This window comes from Oncorhynchus nerka, linkage group LG10, assembly GCF_034236695.1.
Source record: "Oncorhynchus nerka isolate Pitt River linkage group LG10, Oner_Uvic_2.0, whole genome shotgun sequence".
Classification (NCBI taxonomy): domain Eukaryota; kingdom Metazoa; phylum Chordata; class Actinopteri; order Salmoniformes; family Salmonidae; genus Oncorhynchus; species Oncorhynchus nerka.
This window is the reverse complement of record NC_088405.1, coordinates 94,620,962-94,647,848: the sequence shown is the minus strand read 5'-3', so window position 1 is coordinate 94,647,848 and position 26,887 is coordinate 94,620,962. Positions and strand designations below refer to the sequence as shown.

General features: G+C 47.5%; 1 protein-coding gene across 1 annotated transcript in view; it reads right to left on the bottom strand.

Moving 5' to 3' along the window:
- The window catches only part of LOC115126060 (peripheral-type benzodiazepine receptor-associated protein 1), a 132,288-nt gene that overhangs the window by 2,687 nt on the left and 102,714 nt on the right, over positions 1 to 26,887 (bottom strand). Inside the window, 8 exon segments of the mRNA XM_065023410.1 lie at positions 221 to 250; positions 958 to 1,086; positions 1,732 to 1,803; positions 2,045 to 2,157; positions 15,264 to 15,311; positions 15,832 to 15,900; positions 24,058 to 24,226; positions 24,880 to 25,022. Of these exon segments, the coding sequence (XP_064879482.1) occupies positions 221 to 250; positions 958 to 1,086; positions 1,732 to 1,803; positions 2,045 to 2,157; positions 15,264 to 15,311; positions 15,832 to 15,900; positions 24,058 to 24,226; positions 24,880 to 25,022 (773 nt within the window).

Genomic DNA, 26,887 nt, shown 5'->3' with positions numbered 1-26,887 from the left:
GGTGGGGTGAGCAGAGAATACCCAGTTGTTCAGAAATCTCAGCCCGTCACCCTGGGCCTGATCTTGTGAACATGGACAGGAGGCTACACATCTGAGGAGACTAGTACTGGTAAGGTAAGAATGAGGATGAACAGCAGCACAGGATGGAGGGAGTAGGAAGCACTAGTTACTAAGACTCAGCTGGGAGGGTGTGATCCCCCTCAGAGACACTTACGCTTTAAGTCTTAAAGTGCACAGTTCGTTTTTGCTTCTTCAATAGGCCATGCAGGAAACAGAAGGAGAAAATAAAATGTAAAAACAGAAATGATAGAGACTTAACCAAAAGAGTGACAGGGATATGACAAATAAAACAACATAAAAAGGGGACATATATATTATATGTTGGAAAATGGTCGGCATAGAAATATTGTCAGTGTTCTGCAACATCAAATGGTCAGCAGGATACCACCTTGCATCCCCACTGCTGGTTTGCCTTTGAAGCTAAGCAGGGTTGTCCCTAGATGGGATACCAGATGATGCTGGAAGTGGTGTTGGAGGGCAAGTAGTAGGCACTCTTTCCTCTGGTCTAAAATGTAATTATAATATCCCAATTCCCCAGGGCAGTGATTGAGGGTGTTAAACAGGTCTCCTGACTCTCTGTGGTCATTAAAAAATCCCAAGGCACTTATCGTAAGAGTAGGGGTGTCCTGGCTAAATTCCCAATATGGCCACATAACCATCCCCAGCTTCCAATTGGCTCATTCATCCCCCCTGTAACTATTCCCCAGGTCATTTCTGTAAATGAGAACGTGTTCTCAGTCAAATTACCTGGTGAAATAAATGCTGTGTGGGAGTTCCACACCCCCCCCCCAAAAGAAAGATTAGAACTTCTTTCTCATCAGGCTTTGAGAGGCAACGGGCTACAAACGTTTTGGCTACAAGGCCGTCATACGTGTCCACACAGTGTGCTGACCGTACCTGCGATTCTGTCCTGGGCTCGGCTACAGACGGAGGCTGGGAGTCAAATGGTGGAGCTTTCCCAGCAGCCTCTGGGGCAGCCTGTAAGAAGTTAGATGGGACCAGGCCTTTGTGTCCGTTCAGGTCACCCTGGAAACGACGCACATTAGACACCCGCGTCACACATGTATAACCTTTGACCTTAGGCAATCAAAAAAGACAGTCCGCGAGCATGTCTGTCCATCACCTACACCTGCATTAATACTTCAACAACAACAACGTCCTCGTCATTCACATGGTCACGTCTTTAAGGTGTTAAAACAGTTAAACATTTTTTGCAGCCTTCTCAGTGTTTGTTTGCACACATGAGACAGACACACACAGAGAGACAGAGACACACAGAGAGAGAGAGAGAGAGACACAGAGAGAGAGAGACACAGAGAGAGAGAGAGACACAGAGAGAGAGACACAGAGAGAGAGACACAGAGAGAGAGAGACACAGAGAGACACAGAGAGAGAGAGACACAGAGAGAGAGAGAGAGACACAGAGAGAGAGACACACAGAGAGAGACACAGAGAGAGAGAGACACAGAGAGAGAGAGAGACACAGAGAGAGAGAGACAGAGAGAGAGAGAGACACCGAGAGAGAGAAACAGAGAGAGAGAGACACAGAGAGACACAGAGAGAGAGAGAGACACAGAGAGAGAGAGACACAGAGAGACACAGAGAGAGAGAGAGACACAGAGAGAGAGAGAGACACACAGAGACACATAGACAGATACCAGATACACTTACATAGAAGAACCCATCATCGTCCATGTCACCAAACACATAGATGATATCCCCGGCACCAAAGGTCAGCTCAACCTGCAGATGGCCATAGAGAAGACCATGATAACAATAGGACTTTATCTTTCCCAAAATGGAGTAACATCCACTGGTAAGGCCTGATTGGTACGAGACTTGTTTCCATTGTCCAGTACAGACAATAGAACATTAGAGCTCCAACTTGACTGTCTAGTGAATCGGAAACACATCTTTTTACTGTCTGTTTTTAATATATAACTATAACACAAGCCTTCGTTACAGGGAACAGCATGACGCTCACCTCGATGTCAGCGTTGGGAGAGCTCTCTCGAGGGTCGTAATCAAAGATGGCCTTCATCCTGCGAGGACCGGTGTCCGCCGGGTTTGCCGTGGCGACATCAGATTGGCTGGGATCTGTCAATCAAACACAGAAATACAGAGTCAGATTTCTGACCATTTTTTGAGTGGAACATCTTGTTCATTTTAATTTCCATGCAGTTAATAGTAACTCATGCAGCACACAATCACCGGGAGAACCGAGAGTACAAGATGAACAACAGCAGGATGTTTTTGGACCTTTTCTTTGCAGGCCTTCAGGATGGTGAGGGTTACATAAATGAGTCAAACCAGTTTAGTCTGTTTTCACTCAGTTTGGTCTGTTTTCACTCAGTTCAGTCTGTTTTCACTCAGTTCAGTCTGTTTTCGCTCAGTTCAGTCTGTTTTCGCTCAGTTCAGTCTGTTTTCGCTCAGTTCAGTCTGTTTTCGCTCAGTTCAGTCTGTTTTCGCTCAGTTCAGTCTGTTTTCGCTCAGTTCAGTCTGTTTTCACTCAGTTTAGTCTGTTTTCACTCAGTTCAGTCTGTTTTCGCTCAGTTCAGTCTGTTTTCACTCAGTTCAGTCTGTTTTCACTTAGTTCACTCTGTTTTCACTCAGTTCAGTCTGTTTTCGCTCAGTTCAGTCTGTTTTCACTCAGTTCAGTCTGTTTTCACTCAGTTCAGTCTGTTTTCGCTCAGTTCAGTCTGTTTTCACTCAGTTCAGTTTTCACTCAGTTCAGTCTGTTTTCACTCAGTTCAGTCTGTTTTCGCTCAGTTTGGTCTGTTTTCACTCAGTTCAGTCTGTTTTCACTCAGTTCAGTCTGTTTTCACTCAGTTCAGTCTGTTTTCACTCAGTTCAGTCTGAGTGAATACAACAGTTGGAGACTTAACCGTGAAATGCTTTCTTAAGAGCCCTTCCCAACGATGCAGAGTGAAGAATATAAATAAATAGAACACGAGGAACAAAATACACAAGAATGGAGTAATAGAGGGAGCACCAGATCAATGTGGAGCTATATACAGGAAGTACCAGATCAATGTGGAGCTATATACAGGAAGTACCAGATCAATGTGGAGCTATATACAGGAAGTACCAGATCAATGTGGAGCTATATACAGGAAGTACCAGATCAATGTGGAGCTATATACAGGAAGTACCAGATCAACGTGGAGCTATATACAGGAAGTACCAGATCAATGTGGAGCTATATACAGGAAGTACCAGTACCAGATCAATGTGGAGCTATATACAGGAAGTACCAGTACCAGATCAATGTGGAGCTATATACAGGGAGCACCAGTACAAGATCAATGTGGAGCTATATACAGGAAGTACCAGATCAATGTGGAGCTATATACAGGAAGTACCAGATCAATGTGGAGCTATATACAGGAAGTATCAGATCAATGTGGAGCTATATACAGGAAGTACCAGATCAATGTGGAGCTATGTAAAGGAAGTACCAGATCAATGTGGAGCTATATACAGGGAGTACCAGTACCAGATCAATGTGGAGCAATATACAGGTTAGTACCTGTGCCAGATCAATGTGGAGCAATATACAGGAAGTACCAGGTCAATGTGGAGCTATATACAGGAAGTAACAGATCAATGTGAAGCTATATACCGGAAGTAACAGATCAATTTGGAGCTATATACAGGAAGTACCAGATCAATGTGGAGCTATATACAGGAAGTACCAGGTCAATGTGGAGCTATATACAGGAAGTACCAGATCAATGTGAAGCTATATACCGGAAGTACCAGATCAATTTGGAGCTATATACAGGAAGTACCAGATAATGTGGAGCTATATACAGGGAGTACCAGATCAATGTGGAGCTATATACAGGGAGTACCAGTACCAGATTAATGTGGAGCTATATACAGTTTAGTACCAGTACCAGATCAATGTGGAGCTATATACAGGGAGCACCAGTACCAGATCAATGTGGAGCTATATACAGGGAGCACCAGTACCAGATCAATGTGGAGCTATATACAGGTTAGTACCAGTACTAGATCAATGTGGAGCTATATACAGGAAGTACCAGATCAATGTGGAGCTATATACAGGGAGTACCAGTACCAGATCAATGTGGAGCTATATACAGGAAGTACCAGATCAATGTGGCGCTATATACAGGAAGTACCAGATCAATGTGGAGCTATGTACAGGAAGTACCAGTACCAGGTCAATGTGGAGATATATACAGGGAGTACCAGTACCAGATTAATGTGGAGCTATATACAGGGAGTACCAGATCAATGTGGAGCTATATACAGGGAGTACCAGTACCAGATCAATGTGGAGGTATATACAGAGAGTACCAGATCAATGTGGAGCTATATACAGGAAGTACCAGTACCAGATCAATGTGAAGTTATATACAGGGAGAACCAGATCAATATGGCGCTATATACAGGAAGTACCATTACCAGATCAATGTGGAGCTATATACATTTACATTTACATTACATTTAAGTCATTTAGCAGACGCTCTTATCCAGAGCGACTTACAAATTGGTGCTTTCACCTTATGACATCCAGTGGAACAGCCACTTTACAACAGTGCATCTAAATCTTTTAAGGGGGGTGAGAAGGATTACTTTATCCTATCCTAGGTATTCCTTAAAGAGGTGGGGTTTCAGGTGTCTCCGGAAGGTGGTGATTGACTCCGCTGTCCTGGCGTCGTGAGGGGAGTTTGTTCCACCATTGGGGGCCAGAGCAGCGAACAGTTTTGACTGGGCTGAGTGGGAACTGTACTTCCTCAGTGGTAGGGAGGCGAGCAGGCCAGAGGTGGATGAACGCAGTGCCCTTGTTTGGGTGTAGGGCCTGATCAGAGCCTGGAGGTACTGAGGTGCCGTTCCCCTCACAGCTCCGTAGGCAAGCACCATGGTCTTGTAGCGGATGCGAGCTTCAACTGGAAGCCAGTGGAGAGAGCGGAGGAGCGGGGTGACGTGAGAGAACTTGGGAAGGTTGAACACCAGACGGGCTGCGGCGTTCTGGATGAGTTGTAGGGGTTTAATGGCACAGGCAGGGAGCCCAGCCAACAGCGAGTTGCAGTAATCCAGACGGGAGATGACAAGTGCCTGGATTAGGACCTGCGCCGCTTCCTGTGTGAGGCAGGGTCGTACTCTGCGGATGTTGTAGAGCATGAACCTACAGGAACGGGCCACCGCCTTGATGTTAGTTGAGAACGACAGGGTGTTGTCCAGGATCACGCCAAGGTTCTTAGCGCTCTGGGAGGAGGACACGATGGAGTTGTCAACCGTGATGGCGAGATCATGGAACGGGCAGTCCTTCCCGGGAGGAAGAGCAGCTCCGTCTTGCCGAGGTTCAGCTTGAGGTGGTGATCCGTCATCCACACTGATATGTCTGCCAGACATGCAGAGATGCGATTCGCCACCTGGTCATCAGAGGGGGGAAAGGAGAAGATTAATTGTGTGTCGTCTGCATAGCAATGATAGGAGAGACCATGTGAGGTTATGACAGAGCCAAGTGACTTGGTGTATAGCGAGAATAGGAGAGGGCCTAGAACAGAGCCCTGGGGACACCAGTGGTGAGAGCGCGTGGTGAGGAGACAGATTCTCGCCACGCCACCTGGTAGGAGCGGCCTGTCAGGTAGGACGCAATCCAAGCATGGGCCGCGCCGGAGATGCCCAACTCGGAGAGGGTGGAGAGGAGGATCTGATGGTTCACAGTATCGAAGGCAGCCGATAGGTCTAGAAGGATGAGAGCAGAGGAGAGAGAGTTAGCTTTAGCAGTGCGGAGTGCCTCCGTGATACAGAGAAGAGCAGTCTCAGTTGAATGACTAGTCTTGAAACCTGACTGATTTGGATCAAGAAGGTCATTCTGAGAGAGATAGCGGGAGAGCTGGCCAAGGACGGCACGTTCAAGAGTTTTGGAGAGAAAAGAAAGAAGGGATACTGGTCTGTAGTTGTTGACATCGGAGGGATCGAGTGTAGGTTTTTCAGAAGGGGTGCAACTCTCGCTCTCTTGAAGACGGGAGGGACGTAGCCAGCGGTCAGGGATGAGTTGATGAGCGAGGTGAGGTAAGGGAGAAGGTCACCGGAAATGGTCTGGAGAAGAGAGGAGGGGATAGGGTCAAGCGGGCAGGTTGTTGGGCGGCCGGCCGTCACAAGACGCGAGATGTCATCTGGAGAGAGAGGGGAGAAAGAGGTCAGAGCACAGGGTAGGGCAGTGTGAGCAGAACCAGCGGTGTCGTTTGACTTAGCAAACGAGGATCGGATGTCGTCGACCTTCTTTTCAAAATGGATGACGAAGTCATCTGCAGAGAGGGAGGAGGGGGAGGGGGAGGAGGATTCAGGAGGGAGGAGAAGGTGGCAAAGAGCTTCCTAGGGTTAGAGGCAGATGCTTGGAATTTAGAGTGGTAGAAAGTGGCTTTAGCAGCAGAGACAGAGGAGGAAAATGTAGAGAGGAGGGAGTGAAAGGATGCCAGGTCCGCAGGGAGGCGAGTTTTCCTCCATTTCCGCTCGGCTGCCCGGAGCCCTGTTCTGTGAGCTCGCAATGAGTCGTCGAGCCACGGAGCGGGAGGGGAGGACCGAGCCGGCCTGGAGGATAGGGGACATAGAGAGTCAAAGGATGCAGAAAGGGAGGAGAGGAGGTTTGAGGAGGCAGAATCAGGAGATAGGTTGGAGAAGGTTTGAGCAGAGGGAAGAGATGATAGGATGGAAGAGGAGAGAGTAGCGGGGAGAGAGAGCGAAGGTTGGGACGGCGCGATACCATCCGAGTAGGGGCAGTGTGGGAAGTGTTGGATGAGAGCGAGAGGGAAAAGGATACAAGGTGGTGGTCGGAGACTTGGAGGGGAGTTGCAATGAGGTTAGTGGAAGAACAGCATCTAGTAAAGATGAGGTCAAGCGTATTGCCTGCCTTGTGAGTAGGGGGGGAAGGTGAGAGGGTGAGGTCAAAAGAGGAGAGGAGTGGAAAGAAGGAGGCAGAGAGGAATGAGTCAAAGGTAGACGTGGGGAGGTTAAAGTCGCCCAGAACTGTGAGAGGTGAGCCGTCCTCAGGAAAGGAGCTTATCAAGGCATCAAGCTCATTGATGAACTCTCCGAGGAACCTGGAGGGCGATAAATGATAAGGATGTTAAGCTTGAAAGGGCTGGTAACTGTGACAGCATGGAATTCAAAGGAGCGATAGACAGATGGGTAAGGGGAGAAAGAGAGAATGACCACTTGGGAGAGATGAGGATCCCGGTGCCACCACCCCGCTGACCAGAAGCTCTCGGGGTGTGCGAGAACACGTGGGCGGACGAAGAGAGAGCAGTAGGAGTAGCGGTGTTGTCTGTGGTGATCCATGTTTCCGTCAGTGCCAAGAAGTCGAGGGACTGGAGGGAGGCATAGGCTGAGATGAACTCTGCCTTGTTGGCCGCAGATCGGCAGTTCCAGAGGCTACCGGAGACCTGGAACTCCACGTGGGTCGTGCGCGCTGGGACCACCAGATTAGGGTGGCCGCGGCCACGCGGTGTGGAGCGTTTGTATGGTCTGTGCAGAGAGGAGAGAACAGGGATAGACAGACACATAGTTGACAGGCTAGAGAAGAGGCTACGCTAATGCAAAGGAGTACCAGATCAATGTACCAGATCAATGTGGAGCTATATACAGGAAGTACCAGTACCAGATCAATGTGGAGCTATATACAGGGAGTACCAGATCAATGTAGAGCTATGTACAGGGAGTACCAGTACCAGATCAATGTGCTGCTATATACAGGGAGTACCAGATCAATGTGGAGCTATATACCTGAAGGACCAGCACCAGATCAATATGCAGCTATATACAGGAAGTATCCGATCAATGTGGAGATATATAGAGGAAGTACCAGCACCAGATCAATATGCAGCTATATACAGGAAGTATCCGATCAATGTGGAGATATATACAGGAAGTACCAGATAAATGTTCAGCTATATACAGGAAGTACCAGATCAATGTGCAGCTATATACAGGGAGTAGCAGTAGTAGATCAATGTGGAGATATATACAGGAAGTACCAGATAAATGTGCAGCTATATACAGGAAGTACCAGTACCAGATAAATGTGCAGCTATATACAGGAAGTACCAGTACCAGCTCAATGTGCAGCTATATACAGGGAGTAGCAGTAGTAGATCAATGTGCAGGAGAAAGAGGTATTTGAGGTAGATATGTACATGAAGGCAGGGTAAAGTGACTAGGCATCAGGATAGATAATAATAAGGTATTTGAGGTAGATGTGTACATGAAGGCAGGGTAAAGTGACTAGGCATCAGGATAGATAATAATAAGGTATTTGAGGTAGATATGTACACGAAGGCAGGGTAAAGTGACTAGACATCAGGATAGATAATAATAAGGTATTTGAGGTAGATATGTACACGAAGGCAGGGTAAAGTGACATCAGGATAGATAATAATAAGGTATTAGAGGTAGATATGTACATGAAGGCAGGGTAAAGTGACTAGGCATCAGGATAGATAATAATAAGGTATTTGAGGTAGATGTGTACATGAAGGCAGGGTAAAGTGACTAGGCATCAGGATAGATAATAATAAGGTATTTGAGGTAGATGTGTACATAAAGGCAGGGTAAAGTGACTAGGCATCAGGATAGATAATAATAAGGTATTTGAGGTAGATGTGTACATAAAGGCAGGGTAAAGTGACTAGGCATCAGGATAGATAATAATAAGGTATTTGAGGTAGATATGTACATGAAGGCAGGGTAAAGTGACTAGGCATCAGGATAGACAATAATAAGGTATTTGAGGTAGATATGTACATGAAGGCAGGGTAAAGTGACTAGGCATCAGGATAGATAATAATAAGGTATTTGAGGTAGATATGTACATGAAGGCAGGGTAAACTGACTAGGCATCAGGATAGATAATAATAAGGTATTTGAGGTAGATATGTACATGAAGGCAGGGTAAACTGACTAGGCATCAGGATAGATAATAATAAGGTATTTGAGGTAGATATGTACATGAAGGCAGGGTAAACTGACTAGGCATCAGGATAGATAATAATAAGGTATTTGAGGTAGATATGTACATGAAGGCAGGGTAAAGTGACTAGGCATCAGGATAGATAATAATAAGGTATTTGAGGTAGATATGTACATGAAGGCAGGGTAAATTGACTAGGCATCAGGATAGATAATAATAAGGTATTTGAGGTAGATATGTACATGAAGGCAGGGTAAACTGACTAGGCATCAGGATAGATAATAATAAGGTATTTGAGGTAGATATGTACATGAAGGCAGGGTAAAGTGACTAGACATCAGGATAGATAATAATAAGGTATTTGAGGTAGATATGTACATGAAGGCAGGGTAAAGTGACTAGGCATCAGGATAGATAATAATAAGGTATTTGAGGTAGATATGTACATGAAGGCAGGGTAAAGTGACTAGACATCAGGATAGATAATAACAATAAAAACAGATTAGCAGCAGTATATGATGAGTTTAAAAGTGTGTTGTGTGTGTGCATATGTAGTGTATGTGAAAGTGTGTGTGTGTATGTGAAAGTGAAAGTGTGTTGTGTGTGTGCATATGTAGTGTATGTGAAAGTGTAAGTGAGTATGTGAAAGTGAAAGTGTGTGTGTGTATGTGAAAGTGTGTGTGTGCATGTGTGTGTGTATGTGAAAGAGAAAGTGTGTGCGTTTTTGAGTGTGTGTGTATGTGAAAGTGTGCGTGTAAGTGTGTATGTGAAAGTGTGTGTGTGTATGTGTGTGTGCGTGTGAGTGTGCGTGTAAGTGTGTATGTGAAAGTGTGTATGTGTGTGTGTGTGTGTGTGTGTGTGTGTGTGTGTGTGTGTGTGTTTGTGTGTGTGTGTGTGTGTGTGTGTGTCACTATAACTGTCAGTGCAAAACAAGAAGAGACTTGAGAGTTCATGTAGTGATGATGTCCCTTAGAACATTACATGACACAACATCAGGAGGAAGAGGACATCATCATCACCAGCACTGTTATCAACAGGCAAGCAGACAGTCCTTGGTGGCAGCAGGATGAGGTTAATTCATATCAGCCCGTTAGAATGACGCAGCAAGTCAGAGACAGATTTAGAGGTCGCATGTTGATGATGTCATGGGTATCTAGTATAACACATGCAGGTTTCCAGTGGAGACTTGAGAAGTTAGAGAAAGGTCTAGAGAGCCAGTGTAACATCTAGAGAGCCAGTGTAAGGTCTAGAGAGTCAGTGTAACGTCTAGAGATCCAGTGTAAGGTCTAGAGAGCCAGTGTAAGGTCTAGCGAGTCAGTGTAAGGTCTAGAGAGCCAGTGTAACGTCTAGAGAGCCAGTGTAACGTCTAGCAAGCCAGTCTAAGGTCTAGAGAGCCAGTGTAAGGTCTAGAGAGCCAGTGTAAGGTCTAGAGAGCCAGTGTAAGGTCTAGAGAGCCAGTGTAACGTCTAGAGAGCCAGTGTAACGTCTAGAGAGCCAGTGTCAGGTCTAGAGAGCCAGTGTAAGGTCTAGAGAGCCAGTGTAAGGTCTAGAGAGCCAGTGTAAGGTCTAGAGAGCCAGTGTCAGGTCTAGAGAGCCAGTGTAAGGTCTAGAGAGCCAGTGTAAGGTCTAGAGAGCCAGTGTCAGGTCTAGAGAGCCAGTGTAAGGTCTAGAGAGCCAGTGTAAGGTCTAGAGAGCCAGTGTAACGTCTAGAGAGCCAGTGTAAGGTCTAGAGAGCCAGTGTAACGTCTAGAGAGCCAGTGCAACGTCTAGAGAGCCAGTGTAAGGTCTAGAGAGCCGGTGTAAGGTCTAGAGAGCCGGTGTAACGTCTAGAGAGCCGGTGTAACGTCTAGAGAGCCAGTGTAAGGTCTAGAGATCCAGTGTAACGTCTAGAGATCCAGTGTAACGTCTAGAGATCCAGTGTAAGGTCTAGAGAGCCAGTGTAAGGTCTAGAGAGCCAGTGTAAGGTCTAGAGAGCCAGTGTAAGGTCTAGAGAGCCAGTGTAAGGTCTAGAGATCCAGTGTAACGTCTAGAGATCCAGTGTAACATCTAGAGAGCCAGTGTAAGGTCTAGAGAGCCCGTGTAAGGTCTAGAGAGCCAGTGTAAGGTCTAGAGAGCCAGTGTAAGGTCTAGAGAGCCAGTGTAAGGTCTAGAGAGCCAGTGTAAGGTCTAGAGAGCCAGTGTAAGAGTCTAACGTCTAGAGATCCAGTGTAACGTCTAGAGAGCCAGTGTAAGGGCTAGAGAGCCAGTGTAAGGTCTAGAGAGCCAGTGTAACGTCTAGAGAGCCAGTGTAAGGTCTAGAGAGCCAGTGTAACGACTAGAGAGCTAGTGTAACGTCTAGAGAGCCAGTGTAAGGTCTAGAGAGCCAGTGTAAGGTCTAGAGAGCCAGTGTAAGGTCTAGAGAGCCAGTGTAACGTCTAGAGAGCCAGTGTAACGACTAGAGAGCCAGTGTAACGACTAGAGAGCCAGTGTAAGGTCTAGAGAGCCAGTGTAAGGTCTAGAGAGCCAGTGTAAGGTCTAGAGAGCCAGTGTAACGACTAGAGAGCCAGTGTAACGACTAGAGAGCCAGTGTAAGGTCTAGAGAGCCAGTGTAACGTCTAGAGAGCCAGTGTAACATCTAGAGAGCCAGTGTAACGTCTAGAGAGCCAGTGTAACGTCTAGAGAGCCAGTGTAACGTCTAGAGAGCCAGTGTAAGGTCTAGAGAGCCAGTGTAAGGTCTAGAGAGCCAGTGTAAGGTCTAGAGAGCCAGTGTAACGACTAGAGAGCCAGTGTAACGACTAGAGAGCCAGTGTAACATCTAGAGAGCCAGTGTAAGGTCTAGAGAGCCAGTGTAACGTCTAGAGATCCAGTGTAAGGTCTAGAGAGCCAGTGTAAGGTCTAGCGAGTCAGTGTAAGGTCTAGAGAGCCAGTGTAACGTCTAGAGAGCCAGTGTAACGTCAGCAAGCCAGTCTAAGGTCTAGAGAGCCAGTGTAAGGTCTAGAGAGCCAGTGTAAGGTCTAGAGAGCCAGTGTAACGTCTAGAGAGCCAGTGTAACGTCTAGAGAGCCAGTGTAACGTCTAGAGAGCCAGTGTCAGGTCTAGAGAGCCAGTGTAAGGTCTAGAGAGCCAGTGTAAGGTCTAGAGAGCCAGTGTAAGGTCTAGAGAGCCAGTGTAAGGTCTAGAGAGCCAGTGTCAGGTCTAGAGAGCCAGTGTAAGGTCTAGAGAGCCAGTGTCAGGTCTACTGAGCCAGTGTAAGGTCTAGAGAGCCAGTGTAAGGTCTAGAGAGCCAGTGTAACGTCTAGAGAGCCAGTGTAAGGTCTAGAGAGCCAGTGTAACGTCTAGAGAGCCAGTGCAACGTCTAGAGAGCCAGTGTAAGGTCTAGAGAGCCGGTGTAAGGTCTAGAGAGCCGGTGTAACGTCTAGAGAGCCGGTGTAAGGTCTAGAGATCCAGTGTAACGTCTAGAGATCCAGTGTAACGTCTAGAGCCAGTGTAAGGTCTAGAGAGCCAGTGTAAGGTCTAGAGAGCCAGTGTAAGGTCTAGAGATCCAGTGTAACGTCTAGAGATCCAGTGTAACGTCTAGAGAGCCAGTGTAAGATCTAGAGAGCCAGTGTAAGGTCTAGAGAGCCAGTGTAAGGTCTAGAGAGCCAGTGTAAGGTCTAGAGAGCCAGTGTAAGGTCTAGAGATCCAGTGTAACGTCTAGAGATCCAGTGTAACGTCTAGAGAGCCAGTGTAAGGGCTAGAGAGCCAATGTAAGGTCTAGAGAGCCAGTGTAACGTCTAGAGAGCCAGTGTAAGGTCTAGAGAGCCAGTGTAACGACTAGAGAGCCAGTGTAACGTCTAGAGAGCCAGTGTAAGGTCTAGAGAGCCAGTGTAAGGTCTAGAGAGCCAGTGTAAGGTCTAGAGATCCAGTGTAACGTCTAGAGATCCAGTGTAACGTCTAGAGAGCCAGTGTAAGGGCTAGAGAGCCAGTGTAAGGTCTAGAGAGCCAGTGTAACGTCTAGAGAGCCAGTGTAAGGTCTAGAGAGCCAGTGTAACGACTAGAGAGCTAGTGTAACGTCTAGAGAGCCAGTGTAAGGTCTAGAGAGCCAGTGTAAGGTCTAGAGAGCCAGTGTAAGGTCTAGAGAGCCAGTGTAACGTCTAGAGAGCCAGTGTAACGACTAGAGAGCCAGTGTAACGGTCTAGAGAGCCAGTGTAAGGTCTAGAGAGCCAGTGTAAGGTCTAGAGAGCCAGTGTAAGGTCTAGAGAGCCAGTGTAACGACTAGAGAGCCAGTGTAACGACTAGAGAGCCAGTGTAAGGTCTAGAGAGCCAGTGTAACGTCTAGAGAGCCAGTGTAACATCTAGAGAGCCAGTGTAACGTCTAGAGAGCCAGTGTAACGTCTAGAGAGCCAGTGTAACGTCTAGAGAGCCAGTGTAAGGTCTAGAGAGCCAGTGTAAGGTCTAGAGAGCCAGTGTAAGGTCTAGAGAGCCAGTGTAACGACTAGAGAGCCAGTGTAACGACTAGAGAGCCAGTGTAACATCTAGAGAGCCAGTGTAAGGTCTAGAGAGCCAGTGTAACGTCTAGAGATCCAGTGTAAGGTCTAGAGAGCCAGTGTAAGGTCTAGCGAGTCAGTGTAAGGTCTAGAGAGCCAGTGTAACGTCTAGAGAGCCAGTGTAACGTCTAGCAAGCCAGTCTAAGGTCTAGAGAGCCAGTGTAAGGTCTAGAGAGCCAGTGTAAGGTCTAGAGAGCCAGTGTAACGTCTAGAGAGCCAGTGTAACGTCTAGAGAGCCAGTGTAACGTCTAGAGAGCCAGTGTCAGGTCTAGAGAGCCAGTGTAAGGTCTAGAGAGCCAGTGTAAGGTCTAGAGAGCCAGTGTAAGGTCTAGAGAGCCAGTGTAAGGTCTAGAGAGCCAGTGTCAGGTCTAGAGAGCCAGTGTAAGGTCTAGAGAGCCAGTGTCAGGTCTACTGAGCCAGTGTAAGGTCTAGAGAGCCAGTGTAAGGTCTAGAGAGCCAGTGTAACGTCTAGAGAGCCAGTGTAAGGTCTAGAGAGCCAGTGTAACGTCTAGAGAGCCAGTGCAACGTCTAGAGAGCCAGTGTAAGGTCTAGAGAGCCGGTGTAAGGTCTAGAGAGCCGGTAACGTCTAGAGAGCCAAGGTCTAGAGATCCAGTGTAACGTCTAGAGATCCAGTGTAACGTCTAGAGCCAGTGTAAGGTCTAGAGAGCCAGTGTAAGGTCTAGAGAGCCAGTGTAAGGTCTAGAGATCCAGTGTAACGTCTAGAGATCCAGTGTAACGTCTAGAGAGCCAGTGTAAGGTCTAGAGAGCCAGTGTAAGGTCTAGAGAGCCAGTGTAAGGTCTAGAGAGCCAGTGTAAGGTCTAGAGAGCCAGTGTAAGGTCTAGAGATCCAGTGTAACGTCTAGAGATCCAGTGTAACGTCTAGAGAGCCAGTGTAAGGGCTAGAGAGCCAGTGTAAGGTCTAGAGAGCCAGTGTAACGTCTAGAGAGCCAGTGTAACTAGAGAGCCAGTGTAACGACTAGAGAGCCAGTGTAACGTCTAGAGAGCCAGTGTAAGGTCTAGAGAGCCAGTGTAAGGTCTAGAGAGCCAGTGTAAGGTCTAGAGAGCCAGTGTAACGTCTAGAGAGCCAGTGTAACGACTAGAGAGCCAGTGTAACGACTAGAGAGCCAGTGTAAGGTCTAGAGAGCCAGTGTAAGGTCTAGAGAGCCAGTGTAACGTCTAGAGAGCCAGTGTAACATCTAGAGAGCCAGTGTAACGTCTAGAGAGCCAGTGTAATGTCTAGAGAGCCAGTGTAACGTCTAGAGAGCCAGTGTAAGGTCTAGAGAGCCAGTGTAAGGTCTAGAGAGCCAGTGTAAGGTCTAGAGAGCCAGTGTAAGGTCTAGAGAGCCAGTGTAACGACTAGAGAGCCAGTGTAACGACTAGAGAGCCAGTGTAAGGTCTAGAGAGCCAGTGTAACGTCTAGAGAGCCAGTGTAACGTCTAGAGAGCCAGTGTAACGTCTAGAGAGCCAGTGTAACGTCTAGAGAGCCAGTGTAACGTCTAGAGAGCCGGTGTAACGACGATGTCATGCGTATCTTTTCTAATACATGCAGGTTTCCAGTGGACACTAGAGCAGGCAAGGGGGGGGGCAGAGAGATAGACAGAGACAAAGACACAGAGAGACAAAGACACAGAGAGACAAAGACACAGAGAGACAGAGAGACAGAGAGAGACAAAGACACAGAGAGACAGAGAGACAGAGAGAGAGAGAGAGAGAGAGAGAGAGAGACAGAGAGAGACTAACGGATATGTTACAAACCTTGACTGGAGGAGTCTAAGCTATCTTCCCACAGCGCAGCAGCCTCCACTGGAAGAGCAGATGGGTATGGGAGTGAGGTTGGGTGGGGACAGAGGAGCAGGTTAAATGGAGCATTTCACCCTGGTCCTCCTGGTTCGGACACACTCAGTAGTACAATCAAACTAAATGTAGAAACCCATGCCAACCCTAGAGAGTGCAGCCCGAGGCCAGATCTTATATTATACAGTCACACAGGAGACACACATAAGGAGATCAGAGGGGATGCTGAAGGAAGGGGGAACTGCACTGAAACTAGGGCAATTTGTATATTCAAAACCCTATAACCAGGAACTGCATCAATCTAAGTTTTAGGCCTCCTACATCTTAGTCTAAGGAAGATCATTATAATGTTGATGTTGAATACTGTGAATCCACAGATAATGATAATGTTTTGGATATTGAACAGTGTGAATCCACAGATCCCCTCTGATCATAGTGATAGAGAGGAATCAAAGGAGGAGTGGGAAAGAGGGAAGGAGAAAGGAGAGAGAGAGAGAGACAGCCAATCAGCAGCGACAGCGAGACACACCTTTCTTGGATCGTCTCGGTTTCGGCGGTGGGACAGGGCGACGCGGAAGCTGTGCATGTGAGCGAGTGCCTTTATGTAAAAAAAAAAAAAAAGGAAAACCAAATTTGAAACCAAAAAAGAAAAAACACAGACAGAGAGACAGAGACGCCAGAACCATGAAGAAGCAGACCAGACAAGAGACAGAATGAGTTTGAAGCCTGTAAAAAGCCATTTGATAAACCAACCAATAGTAAATAACCAGCGAACAGAACACAGGAAGTGGAAGTGAAAGGGTTAAACCATCCGAAGAGATCCTTTTGGCAGAAATAGAAGCATGAAATAGAGACATATTGTTTTGTCAGCTTTCTCTAGTTGGCTGGGTGGTTAATGCTGTGTGTGTGTGTGTGTTTTTGTGTGTGTGTTTGTGCGCGTGTTTGGGTCCATAGCACTTAGCCCCCCCCCAACAGCTTATCCCACTAACTTATGCTTCTGGCAATTCTTTGAAATGAGTCACATGACACAGAGTTGACGAACAACCCATAAGCTCAAGCTAGGATGGTTATCCTAAAACAGTCAGCAAACACAAACATCCAAGTGCAATTAAAGACGAACCATGAAAGCATACAAAGCAGCTCATAGGAGTGAGATTTCTTTGTTTTACTTTTACATTTAATCAAATAGCACAAATCTTACTCGGGAAATGAGTCATTTAAAGTGAGAACTCATGAACAGCAAAGAGATCATGAGTTAAATGTGTCTTTTCCATTAACCAAGATGCAGCTGTTGTTCTATCACTTCTGAGGAATTCCTCAAAAAAAAAAAACATTTTATATTTGAGATTCTTCAAAGTAGCCACCCCTTTGCCTTGATGACAGATTTGCACACTCTTGGAATTCTCTCAACCAGCTTCAGGAGGCAGTCACCTGGAATGAATTTCAATTAACAGGTGTTCATTGTTAAAAGTTCATTTGTGGAATTACTTTCCTTCTTAATGCGTTTGAGCCAATCAGTTGTGTTGTGACAAGGTAGGGGTGGTATACAGAAGATAGCCCTTTTTAGTAAAAGAACAAGTCCATATTATGCCAACAGCTCAAATAAGCAAAGAGAAACAACAGTCCATCATTACTTTAAGACATGAAGGTTAGTCAATACAGAACATTTCAATAACTTTGAAAGTTTCTGCAAGTGCAGTTGCAAACACCATCAAGAGCTATGATGAAACTGGTTCTCATGAGGACCGCCACAGGAAAGGAAGACCCAGAGTTACCTCTGCTGTAGAGGATAAGTTCATTAGAGTTACCAGCCTCAGAAATTGCAGCCCAAATTTAATTTAATTTTACCTTTATTTTACTAGGCAAGTCAGTTAAGAACAAATTCTTATTTTCAATGACGGACTAGGAACAGTGGGTTAACTGCCTGTTCAGGGGCAGAACGACAGATTTGTACCTTGTCAGCTTGGGGATTTGAACTTGCAACCTTTCAGTTACTAGTCCAACACTCTAACCACTAGGCTACCCTGCCGCCCCAAATAAATACTTCAGAGTTCAAGTAACAGACACATCTCAACATCAACTGTTCACCCCAGTATCTCTACTTGCACATCATCATCTGCACATCTATCACTCCAGTGTTAAATTGTAATTATTTTGCCTCTATGGCCTATTTATTGCCTTACCTCCCTACTCTTCTACATTTGCACACACTTTTCTATTGTGTTATTGACTGTACGTTTGTTAATGTGTAACTCTGTGTTGTTGTTTTTGTCGCACTGCTTTGCTTTATCTTGGCCAGGTCGCAGTTGTAAATGAGAACTTGTTCTCAACTGACCTAGCTGGTTAAATAAAGGTGTTCTAAACTGGTCTACCTGGTTAAATAAAGGTGTTCTGAACTGGCCTACCTGGTTAAATAAAGGTGTTCTGAACTGGTCTACCTGGTTAAATAAAGGTGTTCTGAACTGGCCTACCTGGTTAAATAAAGGTGTTCTGAACTGGCCTACCTGGTTAAATAAAGGTGTTCTGAACTGGCCTACCTGGTTAAATAAAGGTGTTCTGAACTGGTCTACCTGGTTAAATAAAGGTGTTCTGAACTGGCCTACCTGGTTAAATAAAGGTGTTCTGAACTGGCCTACCTGGTTAAATAAAGGTGTTCTGAACTGGCCTACCTGGTTAAATAAAGGTGTTCTGAACTGGTCTACCTGGTTAAATAAAGGTGTTCTGAACTGGTCTACCTGGTTAAATAAAGGTGTTCTGAACTGGCCTACCTGGTTAAATAAAGGTGTTCTAAACTGGTCTACCTGGTTAAATAAAGGTGTTCTAAACAGGTCTACCTGGTTAAATAAAGGTGTTCTAAACTGGTCTACCTGGTTAAATAAAGGTGTTCTAAACTGGTCTACCTGGTTAAATAAAGGTGTTCTAAACTGGTCTACCTGGTTAAATAAAGGTGTTCTAAACTGGCCTACCTGGTTAAATAAAGGTGTTCTGAACTGGTCTACCTGGTTAAATAAAGGTGTTCTGAACTGGTCTACCTGGTTACATTTACATTACATTTACATGTAAGTCATTTAGCAGACGCTCTTATCCAGAGCGACTTACAAATTGGTGCTTTCACCTTATGACATCCAGTGGAACAGCCACTTTACAATAGTGCATCTAAATCTTTTAAGGGGGGGGGTGAGAAGGATTACTTTATCCTATCCTAGGTATTCCTTAAAGAGGTGGGGTTTCAGGTGTCTCCGGAAGGTGGTGATTGACTCCGCTGTCCTGGCGTCGTGAGGGAGTTTGTTCCACCATTGGGGGGCCAGAGCAGCGAACAGTTTTGACTGGGCTGAGCGGGAACTGTACTTCCTCAGTGGTAGGGAGGCGAGCAGGCCAGAGGTGGATGAACGCAGTGCCCTTGTTTGGGTGTAGGGCCTGATCAGAGCCTGGAGGTACTGAGGTGCCGTTCCCCTCACAGCTCCGTAGGCAAGCACCATGGTCTTGTAGCGGATGCGAGCTTCAACTGGAAGCCAGTGGAGAGAGCGGAGGAGCGGGGTGACGTGAGAGAACTTGGGAAGGTTGAACACCAGACGGGCTGCGGCGTTCTGGATGAGTTGTAGGGTTTAATGGCACAGGCAGGGAGCCCAGCCAACAGCGAGTTGCAGTAATCCAGACGGGAGATGACAAGTGCCTGGATTAGGACCTGCGCCGCTTCCTGTGTGAGGCAGGGTCGTACTCTGCGGATGTTGTAGAGCATGAACCTACAGGAACGGGCCACCGCCTTGATGTTAGTTGAGAACGACAGGGTGTTGTCCAGGATCACGCCAAGGTTCTTAGCGCTCTGGGAGGAGGACACGATGGAGTTGTCAACCGTGATGGCGAGATCATGGAACGGGCAGTCCTTCCCCAGGAGGAAGAGCAGCTCCGTCTTGCCGAGGTTCAGCTTGAGGTGGTGATCCGTCATCCACACTGATATGTCTGCCAGACATGCAGAGATGCGATTCGCCACCTGGTCATCAGAGGGGGGAAAGGAGAAGATTAATTGTGTGTCGTCTGCATAGCAATGATAGGAGAGACCATGTGAGGTTATGACAGAGCCAAGTGACTTGGTGTATAGCGAGAATAGGAGAGGGCCTAGAACAGAGCCCTGGGGGACACCAGTGGTGAGAGCGCGTGGTGAGGAGACAGATTCTCGCCACGCCACCTGGTAGGAGCGGCCTGTCAGGTAGGACGCAATCCAAGCATGGGCCGCGCCGGAGATGCCCAACTCGGAGAGGGTGGAGAGGAGGATCTGATGGTTCACAGTATCGAAGGCAGCCGATAGGTCTAGAAGGATGAGAGCAGAGGAGAGAGAGTTAGCTTTAGCAGTGCGGAGTGCCTCCGTGATACAGAGAAGAGCAGTCTCAGTTGAATGACTAGTCTTGAAACCTGACTGATTTGGATCAAGAAGGTCATTCTGAGAGAGATAGCGGGAGAGCTGGCCAAGGACGGCACGTTCAAGAGTTTTGGAGAGAAAAGAAAGAAGGGATACTGGTCTGTAGTTGTTGACATCGGAGGGATCGAGTGTAGGTTTTTTCAGAAGGGGTGCAACTCTCGCTCTCTTGAAGACGGGAGGGACGTAGCCAGCGGTCAGGGATGAGTTGATGAGCGAGGTGAGGTAAGGGAGAAGGTCACCGGAAATGGTCTGGAGAAGAGAGGAGGGGATAGGGTCAAGCGGGCAGGTTGTTGGGCGGCCGGCCGTCACAAGACGCGAGATGTCATCTGGAGAGAGAGGGGAGAAAGAGGTCAGAGCACAGGGTAGGGCAGTGTGAGCAGAACCAGCGGTGTCGTTTGACTTAGCAAACGAGGATCGGATGTCGTCGACCTTCTTTTCAAAATGGTTGACGAAGTCATCTGCAGAGAGGGAGGAGGAGGGGGGGGAGGATTCAGGAGGGAGGAGAAGGTGGCAAAGAGCTTCCTAGGGTTAGAGGCAGATGCTTGGAAATTAGAGTGGTAGAAAGTGGCTTTAGCAGCAGAGACAGAGGAGGAAAATGTAGAGAGGAGGGAGTGAAAGGATGCCAGGTCCGCAGGGAGGCGAGTTTTCCTCCATTTCCGCTCGGCTGCCCGGAGCGCTGTTCTGTGAGCTCGCAATGAGTCGTCGAGCCACGGAGCGGGAGGGGAGGACCGAGCCGGCCTGGAGGATAGGGGACATAGAGAGTCAAAGGATGCAGAAAGGGAGGAGAGGAGGGTTGAGGAGGCAGAATCAGGAGATAGGTTGGAGAAGGTTTGAGCAGAGGGAAGAGATGATAGGATGGAAGAGGAGAGAGTAGCGGGGAGAGAGAGCGAAGGTTGGGACGGCGCGATACCATCCGAGTAGGGGCAGTGTGGGAAGTGTTGGATGAGAGCGAGAGGGAAAAGGATACAAGGTGGTGGTCGGAGACTTGGAGGGGAGTTGCAATGAGGTTAGTGGAAGAACAGCATCTAGTAAAGATGAGGTCAAGCGTATTGCCTGCCTTGTGAGTAGGGGGGGAAGGTGAGAGGGTGAGGTCAAAAGAGGAGAGGAGTGGAAAGAAGGAGGCAGAGAGGAATGAGTCAAAGGTAGACGTGGGGAGGTTAAAGTCGCCCAGAACTGTGAGAGGTGAGCCGTCCTCAGGAAAGGAGCTTATCAAGGCATCAAGCTCATTGATGAACTCTCCGAGGGAACCTGGAGGGCGATAAATGATAAGGATGTTAAGCTTGAAAGGGCTGGTAACTGTGACAGCATGGAATTCAAAGGAGACGATAGACAGATGGGTAAGGGGAGAAAGAGAGAATGACCACTTGGGAGAAATGAGGATCCTGGTGCCACCACCCCGCTGACCAGAAGCTCTCGGGGTGTGCGAGAACACGTGGGCGGACGAAGAGAGAGCAGTAGGAGTAGCGGTGTTGTCTGTGGTGATCCATGTTTCCGTCAGTGCCAAGAAGTCGAGGGACTGGAGGGAGGCATAGGCTGAGATGAACTCTGCCTTGTTGGCCGCAGATCGGCAGTTCCAGAGGCTACCGGAGACCTGGAACTCCACGTGGGTCGTGCGCGCTGGGACCACCAGATTAGGGTGGCCGCGGCCACGCGGTGTGGAGCGTTTGTATGGTCTGTGCAGAGAGGAGAGAACAGGGATAGACAGACACATAGTTGACAGGCTAGAGAAGAGGCTACGCTAATGCAAAGGAGATTGGAATGACAAGTGGACTACACATCTCGAATGTTCAGAAAGTTAAGCTTACGTAGCAAGAATCTAATTGACTAAAATGATTAAAATGATACAGTACTGCTGAGGTAGGCTAGCTGGCAGTGGCTGCGTTGTTGACTTTGTAGGCTAGCTGGCAGTGGCTGCGTTGTTGACACTACACTAATCAAGTCGTTCCGTTGAGTGTAAAGTTTCTACAATGCTGCTATTCGGGGCTAGCTGGCTAGCTAGCAGTGTTGATTACGTTACGTTGCGTAAAAGAACGACAATAGCTGGCTAGCTAACCTAGAAAATCGCTCTAGACTACACAATTATCTTTGAAACAAAGACGGCTATGTAGCTAGCTATGTAGCTAGCTACGATCAAACAAATCACACCGTTGGGACTGTAATGAAATGAAATGAAAATGTGATACTACCTGTGGAGCGAAGCGGAATGCGACCGGAATGCGAAAGTTCTATTCAGTAGACGTTGGCTAGCTGTTGGCTAGCTAGAGTGACTCCTACGTTAAGGACGACAAATAGCTGGCTAGCTAACCTCGGTAAATTAAGATAATCGCTCTAAGACTACACACTCTAAACTACACAATTATCTTGGATACGAAGACAGCAAATACAACTATGTAGCTAGCTAACACTACACTAATCAAGTCGTTCAGTTGAGTGTGATAGTTACTACAGTGCTACGGTAGACGGTGAACGTTAGCTAGCTGGCTAGCTGCTGGGCAGATAGGAGGACGACGAAATACGATAATTACGCAATTATCTTTGATACAAAGACGGCTATGTAGCTAGCTAAGAAGAAATTGCTAAGATTAGACAAATCAAACCGTTGTACTATAATGAAATGTAATGAAAAGTTATACAACCTGCAGACCGAAGCAGACCGAAGCGCGGATGCGACCGCTCGCTCCAACCCGGTTAAATAAAGGTGTTCTAAACTGGTCTACCTGGTTAAATAAAGGTGTTCTGAACTGGTCTACCTGGTTAAATAAAGGTGTTCTGAACTGGTCTACCTGGTTAAATAAAGGTGTTCTAAACTGGTCTACCTGGTTAAATAAAGGTGTTCTAAACTGGTCTACCTGGTTAAATAAAGGTGAAATAATAAATAAAAATGATCTGTTCAGAGGAGACTGCATGAATCAGGCCTTAATGGTCGAATTGCTCCAAAGAAACCACTCCTAAAGGACATCAATAAGAAGAAGAGACTTGTTTGGGCCAAGCAAACACAGGCAATGGAAATCTGTCCTTTGGTCTGATTGGTTCAAATTTGAGTTTTTTTGTTTCAAATGCAGTGTCTTTGCGAAAGACGCAGAGTAGGTGAGTGGATGATCTCGGCATGTGTGGTTCCCACCGTGAAGCATGGAGGAGGAGGTGTGATGGTGCTTTGCTGGTAACACTGTCAGTGATTTGATTAGAATCACACTTAACCAGCATGGCTACCACAGCATTCTGCAGCGATACGCCATCCCATCTGGTTTGCGCTTAGTGGGACTAGCATTTGTTTTTCAACAGGACAATGACCCACCACACCACCAGCTTGTGTAAGGGCTATTTGACCAAGAAGGAGAGTGATGGAGTGCTGCATCAGATGACCTGGCCTCCACAATCACCCGACCACAACCCAATTGAGATGTTTTGGGATGAGTTGGACCGCAGAGTGAAGGAAAAATAGCCAACAAGTGCTCAGCATATGTGGGAACTCTGTCACCAAAGCAAATGGTGACTACATTGAAGAATCTAAAATATAGAATATATTTTGATTTGTTTAACACTTTTTTGGTTACTACATGATTCCATATAATATGTTATTTCATAGTTTTGATGTCTTCACTATTATTCTACAATGTAGAAAACACAAATAAGTAAAACCCTTGAATGAGTAGGTGTGTCCAAATGTTTTACTGGTACTGTACATATATATATATATATCTATATCTCTTTATCTATATATCTATATATATATATTTTTTTTAAAATTTTACCTTCATTTAACCAGGCAAGTCAGTTAAGAACAAATTCTTATTTTCAATGACGGCCTAGGAACAGTGGGTTAACTGCCTGTTCAGGGGCAGAACGACAGATTTGTACCTTGTCAGCTCGGGGATTTGAACTTGCAACCTTCCGGTTACTAGTCCAATGCTCTAACCACTAGGCTACCCTGCCGCCCCATATATATATATTTAAGAAAATGAAGACTAGAAGGAGAGGAGTAAAACATAAACATAAACAAACACTCCACGGAAAAATGGGGATTTCGTGAAACAAACACCACAAAGAACATACCCACACCTGTTGAAAGACCTCAGTTCGTACACATTCTACGGTGATGCGTACAGGCTGACAACATCAAGACAAACCATAGAGCTGACAGCAAACAGAAAGCACTATACAAATACAACGTACTTGACTGATTCATTGTTTGATTACATGGACGACGTGTTACTTGGATCAGGCCCTGTTTAATAGGCACTTGTGGGATGAACCCAGTTGGCATTGGATGTTGATATGATTGACAGCTGTAAAACCATTTGATGATTGGACGGTGTTATGACTGACAGCTATGCCTACCAATCTTCTCCATGTTTGTTGCGGTAGACAGGAAGCCCTGCTGCAGGAGTGTCTCTCTGGTCTCCTCGTCCTCCACCTGAATCTCTGACACCATGTTACATGGCACGTAACCATGACGACCGCTCGACTCGCCGCGGTAGAATCCATCCGAGTCTTTGTCTCCGTAGATCTGGAGGATGGGGGGAAAACAAAACAAGATGGCGACTGTTAGGTTGTGTTATTGTCTGACTACCTCATTTATAGAAGAGAGATAACATGGAGAAACGTTTCCACTATTATTTGTATTTTTTTAAACATATTTTTCTACTTTTCACCCTTTTTTATCCCCAATTTCGTGATATCCAATTGGTAGTTACAGTCTTGTCCCATCGCTGCAACTCCCATACGGACTTGGGCGAGGCAAAGGTCGAGAGCCACACATCCTACCAAGCCGCTCTGCTTCTTGACACACTGCTCGCTTAACCCGGAAGCCAGCTGTGCCAATGTGTAGGACGAAACACCGTAAAGCTGGCAACCGAGGTCAGCTTGCATGCGCCCAGCCAGCCACAAGGAGGCGCTAGAGTGCGATGGAACAAGGACATTCCGGCTGGCCAAACCCTCTCCGTAACCTGGCCGAAGATGGGCCAATTGTGCGCCACCTCATGGGTTTCCCGGTCTCGGCCGGCTGCGACACAGCCTGGTATTGAACCCGGGTCTGTAGTGACGCCTCAAGCACTGCGATGTGCCACTCAGGAGGCCACATCCAATAATTATTGACAGATCGGATGAGTGTCTAACATAGTGACAGGAATATCACTGGGATTATTCTGGCAGGTTCCATACCTTGATGATTTGTCCCTCTCTGAAGGGCAGTTCTTCCTCAGCAGCGTCGGGGTTGGGAGACATGTTGACAGGGTCGTAGGGGAACAGAGCCACAAAGATACGCACCTCATTGTCTCCTTTAGGCCATGAATGATCCATGCTCTCTGCACGCAAACACACAAACAGAACTCACATTATTTGGAGCAACAGTTAGCCTACAAGCTAACTGTTGAGCGGAGCCCCCACCCCGCTCTGCTGTGTAATGGCATGGTAGAGCCCCCCCTCTGCTGTGTAATGGCATGGTAGAGCCCCCCTCTCTGCTGTGTAATGGAGTGGTAGAGCTCCCCCTCTCTGCTGTGTAATGGAGTGGTAGAGCCCCCTCCCCCTCTCTGCTGTGTAATGGCATGGTAGAGCTCCCCCCTCTCTGCTGTGTAATGGCATGGTAGAGCCCCCCTCTCTGCTGTGTAATGGAGTGGTAGAGCTCACCCCCTCTCTGCTGTGTAATGGAGTGGTAGAGCTCCCCCCTCTCTGCTGTGTAATGGAGTGGTAGAGCTCCCCCTCTCTGCTGTGTAATGGCATGGTAGAGCCCCCTCTCTGCTGTGTAATGGAGTGGTAGAGCTCCCCCTCTCTGCTGTGTAATGGCATGGTAGAGCTCCCCCTCTCTGCTGTGTAATGGCATGGTAGAGCTCCCCCTCTCTGCTGTGTAATGGCATGGTAGAGCTCCCCCCTCTCTGCTGTGTAATGGCATGGTAGAGCCCCCCTCTCTGCTGTGTAATGGAGTGGTAGAGCTCCCCCCTCTGCTGTGTAATGGCATGGTAGAGCTCCCCCTCTCTGCTGTGTAATGGCATGGTAGAGCTCCCCCTCTCTGCTGTGTAATGGCATGGTAGAGCTCCCCCTCTCTGCTGTGTAATGGCATGGTAGAGCTCCCCCTCTCTGCTGTGTAATGGCATGGTAGAGCTCCCCCTCTCTGCTGTGTAATGGCATGGTAGAGCTCCCCCTCTCTGCTGTGTAATGGAGTGGTAGAGCTCCCCCTCTCTGCTGTGTAATGGCATGGTAGAGCTCCCCCCTCTCTGCTGTGTAATGGCATGGTAGAGCTCCCCCTCTCTGCTGTGTAATGGCATGGTAGAGCTCCCCCTCTGCTGTGTAATGGAGTGGTAGAGCTCCCCCTCTCTGCTGTGTAATGGAGTGGTAGAGCTCCCCCTCTCTGCAGTGTAATGGAGTGGTAGAGCTCCCCCTCTCTGCTGTGTAATGGCATGGTAGAGCTCCCCCTCTCTGCTGTGTAATGGAGTGGTAGAGCTCCCCCTCTCTGCTGTGTAATGGCATGGTAGAGCTCCCCCTCTCTGCTGTGTAATGGCATGGTAGAGCTCCCCCTCTCTGCTGTGTAATGGCATGGTCGAGCTCCCCCTCTCTGCTGTGTAATGGCATGGTAGAGCTCCCCCTCTCTGCTGTGTAATGGCATGGTAGAGCCCCCCTCTCTGCTGTGTAATGGCATGGTAGAGCTCCCCCTCTGCTGTGTAATGGCATGGTAGAGCTCCCCCCCTCTCTGCTGTGTAATGGAGTGGTAGAGCTCCCCCCTCTCTGCTGTGTAATGGCATGGTAGAGCTCCCCCCCTCTCTGCTGTGTAATGGAGTGGTAGAGCTCCCCACCTCTGCTGTGTAATGGAGTGGTAGAGCTCACCCCCCCCTCTCTGCTGTGTAATGGAGTGGTAGAGCTCACCCCCTCTCTGCTGTGTAATGGCATGGTAGAGCTCCCCCTCTCTGCTGTGTAATGGCATGGTAGAGCCCCCTCTCTGCTGTGTAATGGAGTGGTAAGCTCCCCCTGGTGTAATGGAGTGCTAGAGCTCCCCCCTCTCTGCTGTGTAATGGCATGGTAGAGCTCCCCCTCTCTGCTGTGTAATGGCATGGTAGAGCTCCCCCTCTCTGCTGTGTAATGGAGTGGTAGAGCTCCCCCCTCTGCTGTGTAATGGAGTGGTAGAGCTCACTCCCCCCCCTCTGCTGTGTAATGGAGTGGTAGAGCTCACCCCCCTCCT